Below are 19,756 nucleotides of genomic sequence, written 5' to 3' on the forward strand. Positions count from 1 at the left end.
CTGGTTGGATCTCCTAAATTACACCTCTTTAGACATAATGTGGTAGAAATGCAACTAAAAGAGAAAATAGTAACAGTATTTTGGGATGGCAGGCAGCAGTAAAATAGCAAACCTTGCACAGTGCTCTTATGCTGCCACATCATAGAATATCTCTCAGGAGAACTCCAGAGAGTTAGGGGTAGAGGTGGGAGATCAACACGGAAATTCTTAATAGCCTTAACCTAGATTTGTTGCAGACTTGTTGGTAAAGAGATATGAATTACAAGTTTTTCATGGCTGATTGTGACCAAAGCATTTTTTAAAGCATTGCAAAACAGGCAAGCTGAAAACAAATGTCTCTTGCTGTGGTTGTACCATTAGATTAAGCAGTAAGAAGCTAGTGGCTTAAGGACTCATTGCAGTGTTCTTTTAAAAATGCATGCAGATCTCTTCTGTTACCAAATGGCTACACAGTGGCAATGCTGATGTAGTCTATAGTCAAACAGACTGGGGATTCAGATTTGATTTTCCTTTTGGGTATATTTGGTAAGTAGAATAGTAAAAGATTAAAAAAAAAAACACCTTAAATTCTATTTGTTCATGCTTCCTTCACCCCACACCTAAATGCTTATTAGGCACTGGCTAAGCGGAGAAGGCAGTGGCACCCCACTCCAGTACTTTTGCCTGGAAAATCCCATGGACGGAGGAGCCTGGTAGGCTGCAGTCCATGGGGTCGCGAAGAGTCAGACATAACTGAGCAACTTCACTTTCACTTTTCACTTTTATGCATTGGAGAAGGAAATGGCAACCCACTCCAGTGTTCTTGCCTGGAGAATCCCAGGGATGGGGTCGCACAGAGTCGGACACAACTGAAGTGACTTAGCAGTAGCAACCAAAGATAAGCTTATTATTTCTCTACAAATTAAAGCAGCTTCTCTTATGGCAGGTTCAAAACAAATAGAACCAATTGGAGGAAGTCTGTATATCTGAATTTGTTTTTGCATAAGTTGACTGGGTCAAAAATTTTAACTTGTATAAAAAGTCAAAATGCATACCTACACAAGTGTTTATTAGTTAAGAATTTAGTCATAGAAATTGTGAACATCCATTTAGAAAGTTTACAGGTTTATTTTATAATACTGTACCTTCATTGTTCTAGTGCAATGTGCTATAATAGTTGTGAGCTCATTTTTCACAGTTGGTTGTTTATATTAAGCTTTACTAAATGCTGCAATTCATGGGGTCGCAAAGAGTCAGACACAACTGAGTGACTGAACTGAACTGAACTGAAATATATCATGCTTTCAGTAAGCATGAGTCTGCATTCAGTATAGATGGATATGTATGTAGCATTTGTGAAGTCATTATTAAGCTTGATCTAAGTGACATCATTCATAGCAATAAACACTTGCTTTCTCTTCTAAGTTCCTTCCACTCATTTGTTTTGCGATTCATTTGACTCCTCTCACCTAAACACCTTGTATGGTTGTTTAAGTTTCATACTTAAATACCACTGTAGTAATTAAAATTTTTAACATATTTATGTCTAATCCTTCCCTTTAGATTGTAATTTTAGGAGGGAATCTGCTCTTTTTCTTTAGACATTTGAGAGAAACTCATAAATTTCTTACACACTTAAAAGGCACCCAGGAAATATTGTTGAATAGCTATGAAATAGAGTGTCAGACAATCATTTTAAATTTTGGTGCATCACAGTTGGAACCTCTCTCTATCTTCACTTTAACGTGTCAGCTGAGAAAATGTCAGGTTATTTATAAAACAAGACACAGTCTCATCTTGATTAAATGCCTTATTGCAGGTCAGCACTGTCATGAAAAATACTCTTGTTTTCCCATTAGAAGCATGATTATTGAAGCTTTGTTCTTCCTTTGGAATTTTTTTCTTTTCTTTTCTTTTTTTTTTTTACATACAAGAAGTCAGCAATTTTATATGTATAACTAGATGAATTTTGACAAATCCAAATCCATTTATGCAATAACCATAATAATCATGGCATAAAAACATTTCCATTAATCAAAAGATCCTTCATGACTTTTTTTAATAGATTAATTTAATTTTATTTTTATTTTTAATTTTTTTCCACTTATTTTTATTCTTTGGAGGCTAATTACTTTACAAAATTATAGTGGGTTTTACCATACATTGACATGAATCAACCATGGATTTATACGTGTTCCCCATCCCTATCCCCTCTCCCACCTCCCTCTCCATTCCATCCCTCTGAATCTTCCCAGTGCACCAGCCCTGAGCACCCGTCTCATGTATCCAACCTGGGCTGGTGATCTGTTTCACCCTTGATAGTATACTTGTTTCCATGCTGTTCTCTGTGAACATCCCACCCTCGCCTTCTCCCACAAACTCTAAAAGTCTGTTCTTTACATCTGTGTCTCTTTTTCTGTTTTGCATATAGGGTTATTGTTACCATCTTTTTAAATTCCATATATATGCATTAGTATACTGTATTGGTCTTTATCTTTCTGGCTTACTTCACTCTGTATAATGGGATCCAGTTTCATCCATCTCATCAGAATTGATTCAAATGAATTCTTTTTAATGACTGAGTAATATTCCATAGTGTATGTGTACCACAGCTTTCTTATCCATTCGTCTACTGATAGGCATCTAGGTTGCTTCCATGTCCTGGCTATTATAAATAGTGCTGCGATGAACATTGGGGTACATGTGTCTCTTTCAGATCTGGTTTCCTTGGTATGTTTGCCCAAGAGTGGGATTGCTGGGCCATATTGCAGTTCTATTTCCAGTTTTTTTAAGGAATCTCTACACTGTTTTCCACAGTGGCTGTACTAGTTTGCATTCTCACCAACAGTTTAAGAGGGTTCCCTTTTTTCCACACCCTCTCCAGCATTTATTGCTTGTAGACTTTTGGATAGCAGCCATTCTGACTGGCGTGTAATGGTACCTCATTGAGGTTTTGATTTGCATTTCTCTGATAATGAGTGATGTTGAGCATCTTTTCATGTGTTTGTTAGCCATCTGTATGTCTTCTTTGGAGAAATGTCTGTTTAGATCTTTGGCCCATTTTTTGATTGGGTCATTTATTTTTCTGGAATTGAGCTGCAGGAGTTGCTTGTATATTTTTGAGATTAATTCTTTGTCTATTTCTTTATTTGCTATTATTTTCTCCCATTCTGAAGGCTGTCTTAAAAATATGGAACACTTCACGAATTTGCATGTCATCCTTGCACAGGGGCTATGCTAATCTTCTCTGTATCATTCCAATTTTAGTATATGTGCTGCCGAAGTGAGCACCTTCCTTTGGAATTTGAACATTCACTCTGACACCTTCTAAAGCAGAAACCTTATCAGTTAACCTCTTAAAAAAAAAAAAAACAACAACAAAACTTGACCTTTGGCTGACAGACAGGAAACTTACTGAGGCTTACTGGAGACACATTTTTTTCGTGTAGGCAGCAGTTATTTAGCAACCCTGCTCTATGTCTTTGGTGGGATGGATACCCTGAATCTCAAACCCTAACAGGTGGGAATTCTTTGGGTGGAAGTGGGGGGTGTGTTTTGCTCTTTGAAAAAGATTGATTTAAATTCCTGAACAGTGCCACTGTCTACTTGCAAATACATTTGTGTGTTGAAAAGGATATCAGTAACCTTTTAACTCCAAAGTATTTTTTCCTGTAGGAAATTTAAATTTTATTCCTTAGAGAAACTTTGTGATACCCATTCCTAATTGTTCTGAACAATTGTTCTTAATTGTTCTAGCAATGCATGGTTTTCAGTCACATCTGTCAAAATCCACTTTTGGGGGATATATTGTATCAAGCATGCACCTATAGGTACTAATTCTTTAGATATTAATCATCCCTTGTAGGAAGTAAAATTGATATTTGAAAATGGACTTACAGATATATCAAGATAAGAAACAATTTTTTATATTTCCTGAAGATTCAAAGTTGGACAAATGTTCATATTTGCTAGGGCAGAATCTACTTTAAAAAGTATTATAGCCCATTCTCTTCGGCCCTATAAAAATGTAGAATACTCTAGGAGGCATGTGTATTTACTTGTCAGGCAGTTTCAGAAGATGGAAGGAATGCTTGTGGTCCAGAGCTAATGGTTAGGGAGTAAGGACATCACTGAAGATATACTATAATTACCACTGATACCAGGCCTGGCTACCACCTTAGCTCAGGACATAGAGAACAGTGTTCCCAACATATTAGCATTCAATAATGTGAGAAATACCTCAGAGAGTCATTTATCTTAAGGGTTCTCTGCTTTTTGTCTCACATAAGCATGACAGATGACAGTCATTGAGGGCCATGTATAATTCTTAGCATGTTAGCTATAAGAGTAACTCTTAATTCACTAAAAATATCTGTTGGAATGCCAAATGCCTTGAAGCATACCATATTTATGGGATATCTGTATATCTACTTAAATTTGTAAATATGCAAATGATGTACAAATTATTAGACACACTCCTTGCAATCTGAACACCCCCTTTAGCATCATGGAGATTAAAACCCACTAATTTAATTGAGCCTTCTACCACTCCTGTTACTGATTCTTATATGGATTATCCTCAAAATTCAATGGAAACATTGACAGACTTTATTTTCTTGGGCTCCAAAATCACTGCAGACAGTGACTGCAGCCATGAAATTAAAAGTTTGCTCCTTGAAAGGAAAGCTATGACACACATAGACAGTGCATTAAAAAGCAGACATCACTTTGCTGACAAAGGTCCATATAGTCAAAGTTATGGTTTTCCCATTAGTCATGTATGGATGTGAGAAATAGACCATAAAGAAGGCTGAACACAGAAGAATTGATGCTTTTGAACTGTGGTGTTGGAGAAGACTCTTGAGATTCCTTTGGACTGCAAGGAGATCAAACCAGTCAATCCTAAAGGGAATCAGTTCCGAATATTCATTGGAAGGACTGATGCTGAAACTCCAGTACTTCGGCCACCTATTGTGAAGAGCTGACTCATTGAAAAAGACGCTGATGCTGGGAAATATTGAAGGCAGGAGGAGAAGGGGACAACAGAGAACAAGATGATTGGATGGTATAACCGACTCAATGGACATGATTTTGAGCAGTCTCCAGGAGATGGTGAGGGATGGGGAAGCCTGGAGTGCTGAAGTCCATAGGGTCGCAAAGAGTCAGACATGACTGAGTGACTGAATGAGAACAATCCTCAAAATTCAAAAGGTAATGTGTTTAGTTGCTCAGTCATGTCCAACTGTTTTCAATCCCAAGGATTGTAGCCCACCAGGCTCCTCTGTCCATGGGATTCTCCAGACAAGACTACTGGAGTGGGTAGCCATTCCTTTCTCCAGGGTATCTTCCTGATCCAGGGTGTGGTGTTGTTACATATATAAATTAAAGTTTGATTTTATAAGTTAATAAGGAAATATGATTCCTATTAGAAAAACTGGCTACAAATTTTGCTGATTGTAAGTGATCTTTAATGGAGGACATTCTGTGCTCTGATCTAAATATCTTGTAGCGATTTCAGTTCCTTTTGGGAGAAGTTGAGAATTTTTTTTCCCTGGAGTTATGTGATGAGAAATAAAATTACCTGTAGTCACAAACAAGTTAGAACAAAAATATGACCTCTGTTTATACATGTATGTATGTGTGTGGGGGGATATAAATCTAAAGAAGATTTGACTATATGAATTTTTTTTTATTTTGCATTTTGATTTCCATTAAAAATACTTTTTTTTTTTTTTGATTTTGTATTTTTGGTGCTTCTGCTCCGTGAGTCTTTTTAGTGTAGTTCCATGAAGAAATATTTATTGATTGTGCTCTGCAGCTCAGAAATATTTACTAAGTTTTAAATTTGGGTCAATTACTATAGATGTGTGAATCAAGGTTCTAAAAGAAATACATATCAGGGAAGAAACCCAAAAATATTAATTTTATTATTTTGAAGCCTTCTAGGAACGATTAGGAGACAAAATAAGTGTATTATCTCCAAGATTCCTTAGTGTTACATGTTAAGGGCTAATGAATGGTACAGGTATATTTCAAACTTATTATAAAAGCAGGCTTAGCTCTTCTTACATCTTCCTCAGTTTCTATTCTAAATGATGAAAATTGAGGCATAGAGGCTTAAAACATTCTCACAGTAAGATTCATTTCTGTTAGCTGTGTCGTACTTATTAAGACAGGAATTAGACTTGGGTCATTTGGGATGACTTTCAACAAGGGCTAAAATTAAGAGAGGTTTGTAGATACTTTTCAGTTAATTGCCCTTTTTATTATTGATATGCATCAGCTAGCTTTTCTTCAACATGATTAGATGTAATTTCAGAGGAAAAATAAGTCAGGTTGATAAAAGGATCTGTGAACTGAAAGCTCTTCAGTCCTCTTATGAGACATCATTGAGAACACACTAATAAAGAGGGAAAAACCACACATGTTCTGGAAAGCCACAAATCTTGATCCATGTATGAATTCATTTCTACTAGTTCGTTAACACATTTTTATTGAATTTGAAAAATAAAAACAACAAAAGCTGATGTTCAACAGCATAATTTCTTGTCCTTTGGGTCCTAGATTAAGAAAAAACAGCAAGATGTGCTTGGTTTCTTAGAAGCTAACAAAATAGGATTTGAAGAAAAAGATATTGCAGCCAATGAAGAGAATCGGAAGTGGATGAGAGAAAATGTACCTGAAAACAATCGACCAGCCACAGGATATCCCCTGCCACCTCAGATTTTCAATGAAAGCCAGTACCGTGGGGTAAGGAACCAATTAAAATTCTTATTTTTTTCAAATGGATTGCCTCAAACCCATTCTCTTTCTTTTACTCCCACTCCAAATCTCCATACAGTCATTCATCCTGCTTATCCTTTGCATCCATCCTAGACATCTGGGGTGTTTTACCTTCTCAGTTCAATTCAGTTCAGTCACTCAGTCATGTCCAACTCTTTGCGACCCCAAGAACTGCAGCATGCCGGGCCTCCCTGTCCATTGCCAACTCCCGGAGTTTACTCAAACTCATGTCCCTTGAGTCGGTGATGCCATCCAGCCATCTCATCCTCTGTCGGCCCCCTCTCTTCCTGCCTTCAATCTTTCCCAGCATCAGGGTCTTTTCAAATGAGTCAGTTCTTCACATCAGGTGGCCAAAGTATTGGAGTTTCAGCTTCAGCATCCGTCCTTCCAATGAATTTTCAGGACTGATTTGCTTTAGGATGGACTGGTTGGCTCTCCTTGCTGTCCAAGGGACTCTCAAGAGTCTTCTCCAGTACCACAGTTCAAAAGCATCAATTCTTCGGTGCTCACCTTTCATTATAGTCCACCTTTCACATCCATACATAACTACTGGAAAAACTATAGCTTTGACTAGATGGACTTTGTTGGCAAAGTAATGTCTCTGCTTTTTAATATGTTGTCTAGGTTGCTCATAGCTTTTCTTCCAAGGAGCAAGCATCTTTTAATTTCATGGCTGCAGTAATCATCTGCAGTGATTTTGGAGCCCCCTCCCCCAAAAAGAAATAAAATCTGTCACTGTTTCCACTGTTTCCCCATCTATTTGCCATGAGGTGATGGGACCAGATGCCATGATCTTAGTTTTCTCAATGTTAAGCTTTAAGCCAACATTTTCACTCTCCTATTTCACTTTCATCAAGAGGCTTTTTAGTTCCTCTTCACTTTCTGCCATAAGGGTGGTGTCATCTGCATATCTGAGGTTATTGATATTTCTCCCGGCAATCTTGATTCCAGCTTGTGCTTCCTCCAGCCCAGCGTTTCTCATGATGTACTCTGCATATAAGTTAAATAAGCAGGGTGAAAATATATAGCCTTGACGTACTCCTTTCCCTATTTTGCCTTCTACTCGGAGGCAAATGGATGAGTCATTCACCAAAAAGTTATTGGTGGATATGTAAGTACAGACCAGAGCATTTTATTGTTTTAGTATGTTCATGAAGAAGCTGCTGAAAAGAGGTGAGCTGTTTTACTTATTTAGTTTGAAATTAGTTTAAAAAGAGGAATACCTTATTTTCTGCTTAAAAGTAGTAAAACTTTTATTTTGGTATCATTAATGAATTTTCTTTAAATTTTTGACTTATGTATGGATTAGGGAAACAAAAGTAATTTTTACTTTGTGATTGGTGTTTTCAAGTATGCCATCTTGGTTGTTGATGGCAAGTCAACAAGGAAAGCTATGACCAACCTAGACAGCATATTAAAAAGCAGAGACATTACTTTGTCAACAAAGGTCCGTCTAGTCAAGGCTATGGTTTTTCCAGTAGTCATGTATGAATGTGAGATTTGGACTATAAGGAAAGCTGAGTGCCGAAGAATTGATGTTTATGAGCTGTGGTGTTAGAGAAGACTCTTGAGAGTCCCTTGGACTGCAAGGAGAATCCAACCAGTCCATCCTAAAGAAGATCAGTCCTGGGTGTTCGTTGGTAGGACTGATGTTGAAGTTGAAACTCCAATACTTTAGCCACTTGATGTGAAGAGCTAACTCATTTGAAGAGACCCTGATGCTGGGAAAGATTGAGGGCATGAGGAGAAGGGGACGACAGAGGATGAGTTAGTTGGATGGCATCACTGACTCGATGGACATGGATTTGGGTGGACTCTGGGAGTTGGTGATGGACAGGGAGGCCTGGAGTGCTGTGGTTCATGGGGTTGCAAAGAGTTGGATACAACTGAGCGACTGAACTGGACTGAACTGCCCTTTTAGTCTTATTTCATGACAATCTCATACCCTTCCTCCAAACACAACACAGATGTACTATTCTTATGGCCATGGGCATGCCTAGCTAATATCTGGTCTTCCATTGGTTCTGAAGACATCTCTATGTTTTAAATTATTTTAATTTTTTATTATTTTATTTATTTTATAATTATTTACTTTTATTATTATCTGCATTAATAATGCAGGAGAAATAATGGTGAACTGGAACAACAGTTTCAAACCAAAATTAAGCAACCTCTTAATGGCATAGAGTTGGCTACTTTGGGCTGTGAAGAAAGCTATTTCCCCTGAGGCAGATTTAATTTCTATGCAGTATGAAGTAAGAGACCAATTTCTGTATCTCACAGAAGAGTATATCTTTTAACCCACATTAACTGGTGTCCAATAAGCCTTGCCTCTTTACTGCCTTTTATAGAATTCTAGCATTATGGAAGTTAACTGACCTGTCTGCCCCCAAAGATGTTGAGCAGTCAGATCATTTTGAATTAATTTCCCCTTTTCTTTCCAACCAACGAAGGTTGCATGTTGCTAATTCTTCTCGCCTTCTTTTTATCAAGGATTATGATGCCTTCTTTGAAGCCAGAGAAAATAATGCAGTGTATGCCTTTTTAGGCTTGACAGCCCCACCTGGTTCAAAGGTATGATTCATTTTTCCTTTTCTTTTTAGGCCACTTTATTGCTTTTTTAAAAATAAAATCAGTAAAATTTCCTTTATTAAGTATACAGATTAAGCCAGAGGTGTACCGCATAGGTAAAAGGAAATGTCCCTGCTCTGCATGAACTTAATCCCTAGTATGGTAAATGGATGTGCATAATCAAATACATTATGTATGTGGATAAGAGGTAGGTAGAGTGACTTCCCTGTCAAACTGCCCAAGACAGCAGATTTCTCACTGACCCATTCACAAATAAGTGGTTAGCAACTTTAAAGGATCCATTATTCCAGTTGTCATGTATGGGTCTACATGGACAGAAATCATCTTAGTTCATAGTAATCTTCTTGGTGGTATCTATTGTTTTCGTGTGGAAGCAACTGCCATAGTCACCTATTCAAATTAACTAAGAGCATCTGAGTCTCAAAACTGGTCACTAAATTGCTGGCTGAATTTGGAAATTTTCCCCTGCCAATGACAAAAATTTTTGAGTGGCAGAGTTCCCAGAGGAAACCATATAAAGAAAAACATCAATAATTAAATTGCAAATTTGAAGAAAAGTCTCAAAGCTATGGACTTTAAATATGCCTTTGCCTTTTACCACATTTCTTCTCGACAAAGGCTAGTTTAATCAAATTGTGTGTCCCCTACTGGCATTTTACATTTTGCTCTTAGAAGTTAATTTTATGTTAAGCAGATTCTTCAAATTCCAGCTCCTTCTCCAATTTTGAGTCTGTATTATTGTCTATGTTTTCACTAGAGACCATTTACAAGCATTTTTGAGTCACTATGAAATTCTGTTTTCTTGCCAAACTTTCTTTTACCATGGATAAAATGTATTATTTTAGACTTTATATAATTCAAATTGTAGGAAATCTTAGGTAAGGAATTTTCCTTTAAACAAACTGTGTGCATAAGTTGCTTCAGTCATGTCCAGCTCTTTTGTGACCCTATGGACTGTAGGCTGCCAGACTCCTCTGTTCATGGGATTCTCCAGTCAGGAATACTGGAGTGGGTTGCCATGCTGTCCTCCAAGGGATCTTCTCAATCCAGGGATCAAACCTGCATCTCTTACATCTCCTGCCTTGGCAGGAGGGCTCTTTACTACTAGCGCCACCTTGGGAAGCCCTTAAAGAAGTTAGTAAAACCCAAATTGTCACTAATTTCAGGGCATATATTAGAGAAAGTATGAAAGGAAGGATCATCTATTTTTTATGACTGATGACTTTCAGTGAAAAGTGGAAGTTATTCATTCATTTATTCATTCAGTAAATATTTAATGAGTGTCAAATATTGACTTGATATTGATGGTAGGGCAAATACAGAGAATATGGCATAATCTCTATCTTCAAAGTGTTTATAACCTAGTGAGGGACATGTATGCAAGTAATTATACAATGAATATGTCTACAAATAATTATAATATACTGTGGTAAATTCTATATGATTGATATAAATAAAGTTTAGTAGGCATCCAGAAGAAATAATCATAAATTGCTACTAAGGACTTTGGGGAAGATTTCACAGAGGAATTGACATTTGAGCTGCTAGGGATTCCAAAATACTGAAATAACACTAAGCGTCTTTCACAGAGGTTGCAGCAGGAACCACTGCGTTTGGATATAGCTACACCTGATGGTATATCTGGGAAGCAGTAGTGCAGTGTAGAATGAACCTAGAATAGGACATATTAAATAAAATAAGATGCATTAGGAAGTGAGATTGGCTAGGTAGGTTGGGGCCCGATTATGAATGCTGTGCTCTGAATGTATGTGTACATGAATGATATACTTTCAACTTCATCTTCTAGGCATGTAAAAGCTGTGGTGTGGAATGAGGGAAGGCAATGAGGTGATTATATCTGTATTTTAAGATATGATTTGATCTTTGTGTTAAGAAAATAAATTTAGCAGATTTATCTGTGGATTGTGAAACATTGAATAAATGAAATATTAGAATTGGGCTGACCCATTAGAGGGTACCTTAAAAGTCCAGAAGAGATGACCTAAAGTGAGACAGAGGCTATAGAAAGGAAAAGATGGATTTAAGAGGCACAGAAAAATCACTTGTGATAGAATTTGGCAGTTTACTAGATTCTTGTGTATGAAAAGAATTGGAAAAGATTGAAGCAATCTCTAAGGCTTCTAACATGGGTGATTGGGAAATAAAACAAAAGTCATGGGGGAAACAGAAAAGTGAGTAATCCAAGGGAGGGGTTAGCCTTGGAAAGGAAAGGGTATGCAGTTTTCTTTTGAGACTGGAAAGAATGAGGGGAGAAAGATGAAAATAGAAATTTTAATGTGCATGGGAGTTTAGGAAAGTTCATATTTGAAAATGTTTTTTTATCTTTATATTAGTATGAGGTAGGAACAAAAATCATCTGCTAGGAAGGATGGGAAATTCAATGAGAATTGAAAGTATTCACTTGCTGAAAATAATAATAATAAGCCAAAGAATAGGCTAAGATCATGGATGGAATGATGGCTTAGCAAGATGAAAGGCCCATTTGAAGTTAGAGTTGATGAGCCCATTATGAAGCTGGTCAACTTATTTATAGTGTTTTTTTCATCCTTGTTTAACCCTAGAAGTAGGAATAGAGTAGATGAACAGCAGATATTATCAAAGATTGAACCATAGGGAGCTGATAGATTGGGATAACAAAAAGACATCCAGAATTGAAGGTGGAGTTGAGGGTAGATTGGTAATAGGAAGATTTTGAATGCTAGTATTTAATAGGTTTTTCTCAAGATTAAAAGTGATAAATTTTATATCAGAAGAGTTTCCCCCTTTAATTTAACAAGACAGTAAGTCTTCCAGAAAGAACTGGCTGAAAAGAAAGTATACAAAATAAAGAGCTACAGCTAAGTAACCTGCATTGGAAAAATGCAGTCATAATAAAAAAACGTGATAAAAGTAGATACAGTATTCATCTGTGAAGTTAACAAATATAAAACAGTGATAATGCTCAATGTTGAGAAGGGTGCATTGAAACATATTCTCTCATATATTACTGATGATGGTATAAATTGGTATTACTGTTTGAAAACCAAAATGGCAAATATATATTAGGGACCTAAAAAAAGTTTACAATTCTTCATCCAGTAATTTTACTGGATATTAAAGCCTATTGAAATAATTTTATACACGGAAAAGGCTTTATGAATAAAAAAATAAAAATGTTATTTATATCTTAAGAAATTTGTAAACAAGTTAAATGTCTAAAAATAGGATCAACAAAAATGGTTTATCCACTTAATGAACTCATGTTCTCATTAAAAAATGGTAGTTTGTGAAAAGATACATTATAATGACCTATAGAATTGGTTTTATTGCATAATAAACATTCTAATTACATTTAAAATCTATTTATAGGGCAAAAGAGACTAGAATCATAACTAATAATATCCTATTTTTCTCTTTATTTTCCAAATAATTAAAATACATTCTCTTTACATTTAAAAATTATTGAAAGCCAGTGCACTGGAAAACTTGTGATTTAAAAGTACCCAATAGCAAATAGTTCCATAAAGCAAGGAATCCTATTTAATAAAATACTTTTTTATTCTTTTCAATATTGGATGCATTTAAACATAGTATATAAAGATAATTTACTATTTACTTTTTTGCTATTTACTGTTTTATTAATACAAAAAATAATTTCAACATTAGCATTTCTTACATTTCAGTAGAGTTGATAGTTTTGATATGGAATAAAATAATTGATATATTTTTACTAAAATATAAAAATCCAGTGATGTGGAAAAGCCATGTTCACTAACACGTTGAAGAAACAAAGCACGCTGGTTAAAGAAGTATTCTCATTGACTTTGAACCACCTGGCTCTAGGGAAAGGCCATGAAAATCTGCTTCTACTGTAGGATTTGAAACATTCCCATTTCTACTAAATCCATTCCATTTCGCTACATCTCCAAGGGAAACTGTATGTTAACAACATTTAGTTGTGGTGTTGGTCTTAGTTACTTTCCACTTAATCCATAAAGTGGAAAGAAGAAAGGTAGGAAAAAAATACGAGTACCTGCAATGAACCAAGCACTGAGCTACACATTTCACATTTATCTCATTTTATCTTTATTCCACCCTGAAGAGATAGGTATCCTCAATGCCATTTTACAGAGGAGGAAACTGATACTCAGATAATTTAAGTAATTTGACCAAGACTACATAATAATTCAGTAGCTGATATGGAATTTGAACCCAGGATTATATGACTCAAAACCACTGCATTTATAGAATGATGTTTATAGTGGGAGTAGAGGTAAAGAACACATCATATTCCTATTTCTAAAGCTCTCTGGTTGATTAAATAACTAGTGATTCTATAAATACTAGCCACTTGCTTTTAGATAATAATAAAGCTTTTAGCACAATTTACATATTGCATGAGTAAAATATATTTTTAAAAGTAAATAATTTAAATATATAGTATATTTTATATTTAAATATAAGTATAATATATTTAATATACTATACTTACAGGTATATATTTAAGTATATATAATATACTACATATATTTAAGTATATATAATATACTTATGAGTAAATATAAGTATAGTATATTTAAATGTAGTATATTAAATAGTATATGTTCTTAAAGACAGATTGCAAAGAATTTTTAATTGCCTTTTGTTTTGGATTTTTGTGCTAGTAATTTATTCCATTAAAAAGGATAACTGAAAGCTACATAGTTTGTGACAGATCAGTAAAGATTGATAAGTGTGACTTTAGGGAACTAGGCTGTCTCCAAAATACTAGTTACTCAGGTATTAGGTGCTCGTAAGAAGAAGGCCATTACATTAGTCACATATTCACATTTTTATACCACTGCTTCCCCATCTATATATGCTAGGCCATTGAAGGGTTTTGGTATAAAATTCATTGTGCTGTGTGAGGAAATATTTAGAATCTTCTTCAATAAAATGAAATAAAATACATACCGTGGGTCTAAGACAGACTCATTTTGACAGTCAAACACTACTTTCGAAATTTCAAAAGAGCTTAGGGACTATATATATGTATGTATGTATGTAGATATGTGTGTGTGTATATATATATATATATATATTTTTTTTTTTTTTTTTACTAAGGGTTTTGGAAGGTGAGTCAATAGTGTATTATATCTGTTTTGTTAAGGATGTATTAAGAATGAATTACACTGTCTTCTGGTTTCCTTCTATCAGTTTTGCTTCTTTTTTTTGGGGGGGGGAGGTAAAAATGTAGTACCTTTTACTTTTTCTTTCTTTCGGTGTTAGCATCAGAGGCCTATTTTGGAATATTCAGTTGCTTTCACTCCTCTTGATATTGTCAAGAGAGGTGTTTAGGTGCTGATTTTCTAGTATATATGATTTCTATAACTCAAATCTGAAGTTTCTTTCACCAAATTCACTCATGCCACCCATCTTTATTTCCATATATTTTTCCTTGAATTGTATTCTGTGTTGACCACTATCTTAAGTGCCAGAGCACACCTATAGGTCAGAATTCCTATGGTAGAAGTACTCACTGTTCACAGGAACTGCTAAGAAATTTTAAAACAGCATTTTAGCAAATAACACATTTTCTAAGTGTTAATTTTCTAACCTTAATTAAACAAAACTCAGCAGACTGGAAACTGTAGATGATAATGTTTTTGAACACTCAATTTTTGTGAAAAATCACTCAAAAAGTAAATTAGCTACTTTTAAATAAAATGTCAACTATAATTGACACAAGTGTAAATCACTCGCTTTTATGGAATTGTAGACAGTTCTCTATTACATCTATTTCTAGACAGAAGTTTCTATATTATAGTTTTTTATTAAGAATTTTTAAACCATCTTTTTCTGGGGGTTATTTTTCTGATTTTGAATATTCTTAGTAATTTGAGATAATATAGTTTACTCAAAATACACATGTATGTATATTTTATGATATTTCAATCTGTTCTTCTTTTTTTTTTTTTTTCATTTCAGGAAGCAGAAGCTCAGGCAAAGCAGCAAGCATGAATCTTAAATATTCTGCCTTAAGCATCCTGAAAAAGGAGTCTCCATTGCTTTTTATAAAATCAAAAAATTATCATGGCTTCAAAAGAAATAGGCTTAATGTTGAAATACTAGATTAGTTGGTACTTTCACATGCAAACTGTCAAAATGAATTCATAATTAAAATGTTAGCATTGTGATGAGGAATATAAGAAATGAACATAAAATTTTAAGTAAGTGCCATGGAATACTATTGTCTGCTAAGGCATTTTATGTACTTCAGTGATTTTAAAAAGCAAGCACCTGTTCCCTTTTTTGGTATTATTACTGCAGTTTAATTATATCTGTATCTCTACATTGAGTAATTTTAAAAGGTGAGTGAGAATTTGTCTCTTGTTCCCAAATTGCCTCATTAATTTTAGTGAGCAAAAGTCTGTACCTTTTTAGTGTGAATTACTGTGACTAAAAAGTAGGTGCAGATAATGTTTATGATATGTCATACATTGTAATTTCCTGTGGTATTTATAACATTCCCATTCCTTTGTAGTTAAAAATTTAAAAAATAATTATATGTACTGAATCACAGGTCTTCTAGGCTTCTAAATGTAGCCTTTCATTGCATATTTCAGTGACCAGAACAGATGACCTCCCACAAAAAAATGATGTATTCAGTTGAAAATTTCTTGCTTAACTAAACACCTTTTATGCAATCATGTTGCTAAGCTGCTTGCCCTGGAGAAATATGTATATGTATGTTATGGAAATGGGATGGCAAATAAGTTTAAAATGGCATCCTTTTACAAAGAACTCAGACTTTTAATTAACGTTTAAAATAGATTGGAAATAAGTTTCCCCTTTTAAAACAACTTATGATCAAGAATGCCACTATCTCTGATGTATCTGACATTTTTGTTTCAGCTTATTGTATGAGTGCATTAATCTAAGCAGAGAAAATCTTTTCTCTGCCTCTATTCCCGTGAATACCATAAGTATCAGACAAAAGGATCAATTTTTTAAATATTAATTTTGAAAACTTCTTAGAAGACAAGAGACATGGCCTACATCAGCCAGAAGACATGTATATTGTACTTTAGTTCCACACTACTATTGTACTTTGGTTCCACATTACTGAAAGCAAACACAATTTACTTTAAATTACTTTATCATATCATTTGATGTATGCAAGTCTGTGCTCTTTGCCAAAATCAACATATAATGAAGACATGGCTTTGTTTACTGAAATTCAAACTTGCTGCAATGTTTTAAAATAAACTCAGTACTTTCAAAAACATAATTTTTGTGTTCATATAGTTTCTAAATAGTGTAATAGTAATTTTAGATGGGTAATACAGTTTTTAGGTAGTGGGAAAGGAGAAAAGAGAAAATAGCAGAAAGAAAACACTTTGAATAAACTTTCTAAATTTCTTATTTGGGATTCTGAATTTTGCAGTATACACTGGAGTCAAACAAAGCATTATTTTGTGTACAAAAATATGCTATGGAGAGCTCTAGAGTAAACAGAGTATTTTGTAATAAATTCTGGAAAATGCTAAAACATTTTTTCATCAATATTTTCTCCTGAGCTTTATTAAATGCAGATGATGATACTTGCAGTATCTTGTGGGCATTTTTGCTTTTCCTTTAGTTTCAAATAATCAATACTGTCAAAAACAGATATTCTTTAAAAATAGATGACAGTTTTGAGATGTTTATATCTACTAGACTATACCTTAAAATTAACATATATGTATATGTAAAGTAAAATGTTGAATTGAGTCTTCACAAGTTGAAATCTTTCTTTTTTTCAGCTGAGTACTATATGTCCTATAGATATAAAAAAAGCAAGTGAAATTCTGAATATTAGGAAGTGCCTTCAAGGCCATGCTGATTTTGGTCACTGCCCCCTGTACAATGTTGTCCATAGTTCCTCAGACACTGTGCCTACCAGATCTAATCCCTTGAATCTATTTGTCACCTCCACTGTATAATCACAAGGGATTTGATTTGTTTCATACCTGAATGGCCTAGTGGTTTTCCCCTACTTTATTCAGTTTGTTAGAATTTTGCAATAAGGAGCTCATAATCTGAACCACAGTCAGTTCCAGGTCTTGTTTTTGCCAACTCTATAGAGCTTCTTCATCTTTGACTGCAAAGAATATAATCAATCTGATTTCGCTATTGACCATCTGACAATGTCCATGTATAGAGCCATATCTTGTGTTGTTGGATGATGGTGTTTCCTATAACCAATGTGTTCTCTTGGCATAGTTCTTAGCCTTTGCCTTGCCTCATTTTGTACTCCAAGGCTAAACTTACTTATTTCTCCAGATATCTCTTGACTTCCTACTTTTGCATTCCAATCCCTATGATAAAAAGGACATCATTGGGTTTGTGTGCGTGTGTGTGTGTGTGTTAATTCTAGAATATCTTGTAGATCTTCACAGAACTAATCAACTTCAACTTCTTCAGCATTAGTGGTTGGGACATAGTCTTGGATTATTGTCATGTGGAATGTTTTGCCTTCAAAATGAACTGAGAATATTTTGTTTTTGAGATTGCACTTAAATACTGCATTTCAGACTCTTTTATTGACTATGAGGACTATTCCATTTCTTCTAAGGGATGCTCACGCACAGTAGTAAATAGTCATCTGAATTAAGAATAGCAAGGAGAGATAAGAAAGTCTTTCTCAACGATCAATGCAAAGAAATAGAGGAAAACAATAGAATGGGAAAGGATAGAGATCTCTTCAAGAAAATTAGAGATACCAAGGGAATATTTCATGCAAAGATGGGCTCAGTAAAGGACAGAAATGGTGTGGACCTGACAGAAGCAGAAGATATTAAGAAGAGGTGGCAAGAATACACAGAAGAACTGTACAAAAAAGATCTTCACAGCCCAGTTAATTATGATGCTGTGATCATTCACATAGAGCCAGACATCCTGGAGTGTGAAATCAAGTGGGCCTTAGGAAACATCACTACAAACAAAGCTAGTGGATGTAATGGAATTCCAGTTGAGCTATTTCAAATCCGAAAAGATGATGCTGTGAAAGTGCTGCACTCAGTATGTCAGCAAACTTGGAAAACTCAGCAGTGGCCACAGGACTGTAAAAGATCACTTTTCATTCCAATCCCAAAGAAAGACAATGCAAAAGATTGCTCAAACTACCACACAATTGCACTCATCTCACATGCTAGTAAAGTAATGCTCAAACTTCTCCAAGCCAAGTTTCAACAATACATGAACCATGAACTTCCAGATGTTCAAGCTGGTTTTAGAAAAGGCAGAGGAACCAGAGATCAAATTGCCAACATCCACTGGATCATCAAAAAAGCAAGAGTTCCAGAAAAGCATCTATTTCTGCTTTATTGACTATGCTTGACTGTGTGGATAACAATAAACTGTGGAAAATTCTGAAAGAGATGGGCATACCAGACCACCTGACTTGCCTCTTGAGAAACCTGTATGCAGGTCAGGAAGCAACAGTTAGAACTGGACATGGAAAAACAGACTGGCTCCAAATAGGAAAAGGAGTACATCAAGGCTGTATATTGTCACCCTGCTTATTTAACTTATATGCAGAGTACATCATGAAAAACGCTGAACTGGAAGAAGCACAAGCTGGAATCAAGATTGACAGAGGGAAATATCAATAACCTCAGATATGCAGATGATACCACCCTTATGGAAGAAAGTGAGGAAGAACTGAAGAACTTCTTGATGAACATGAAAGAGGAGAGTGAAAAAGTTGGCTTAAAACTCAACATTCAGAAAATTAAGATCATGGCATCTGGTCCCATCACTTCATGACAAATAGACAGGGAAATAGTGGGAGACTTTATTTTGGGGGCTCCAAAATCACTGCAGATGGTGATTGCAGCCATGAAATTAAAAGATGCGTACTCCTTGGAAGGAAAGTTAAGACCAAACTAGACAGCATATTAAAAAGCAGAGACATTACTTTGCCTACAAAGGTCCGACTAGTCAAGGCTATGATTTCTCCAGTAGTCGTGTATGGGTGTGAGAGTTGGACTATGAAGAAAACTGAGCACTGAAGAATTGATGGTTTTGACCTGTGGTGTTGGAGAAGACTCTTGAGAGTCCCTTGGACTGCAAGGAGATCCAACCAGTTCATCCTAAAGGAGATCAGTCCTGGGTGTTCATTGGTAGGACTAATGTTAAGGCTGAAACTCCAACAATTTGGTCACCTGATGTGAAGAGCTGACTCATTTGAAAAGACCCTGATGCTGGGAAAGATTGAGGGCAGGAGGAGAAGGGGATTACAGAGGATGAGATGGTTGGATGGCATCACCAACTCGATGGGCATGAGTATGAGTTGACTCCCAGTTTGTGATGGACAGGGAGACCTGGCGTGCTGTGATTCCTGGGGTCGCAAAAAGTCGGACACGACTGAGCGACTGAA

The 19,756-nt window shown here is 35.4% G+C and overlaps 1 protein-coding gene and 1 non-coding gene across 2 annotated transcripts in view; one reads left to right on the plus strand and one right to left on the minus strand.

Moving 5' to 3' along the window:
* Positions 1-16,624, plus strand: part of SH3BGRL (SH3 domain binding glutamate rich protein like) — a 97,531-nt gene extending 80,907 nt beyond the window's left edge. Inside the window, exons 2-4 of the mRNA XM_065916564.1 lie at positions 6,544-6,729; positions 9,256-9,336; positions 15,322-16,624. Coding sequence (XP_065772636.1) covers positions 6,544-6,729; positions 9,256-9,336; positions 15,322-15,354 — 300 coding nt within the window. The 3' untranslated portion in view covers positions 15,355-16,624. The remainder of the gene's footprint in view (positions 1-6,543; positions 6,730-9,255; positions 9,337-15,321) is intronic.
* LOC136154845 (U6 spliceosomal RNA) lies at positions 3,164-3,270 on the minus strand. Its single transcript, XR_010660553.1, has one exon. It is a non-coding gene; the product is annotated as a U6 spliceosomal RNA (small nuclear RNA).
* Positions 16,625-19,756: the final 3,132 nt, after the last annotated feature.

Source organism: Muntiacus reevesi, chromosome X, assembly GCF_963930625.1.
Source record: "Muntiacus reevesi chromosome X, mMunRee1.1, whole genome shotgun sequence".
Taxonomy (NCBI): domain Eukaryota; kingdom Metazoa; phylum Chordata; class Mammalia; order Artiodactyla; family Cervidae; genus Muntiacus; species Muntiacus reevesi.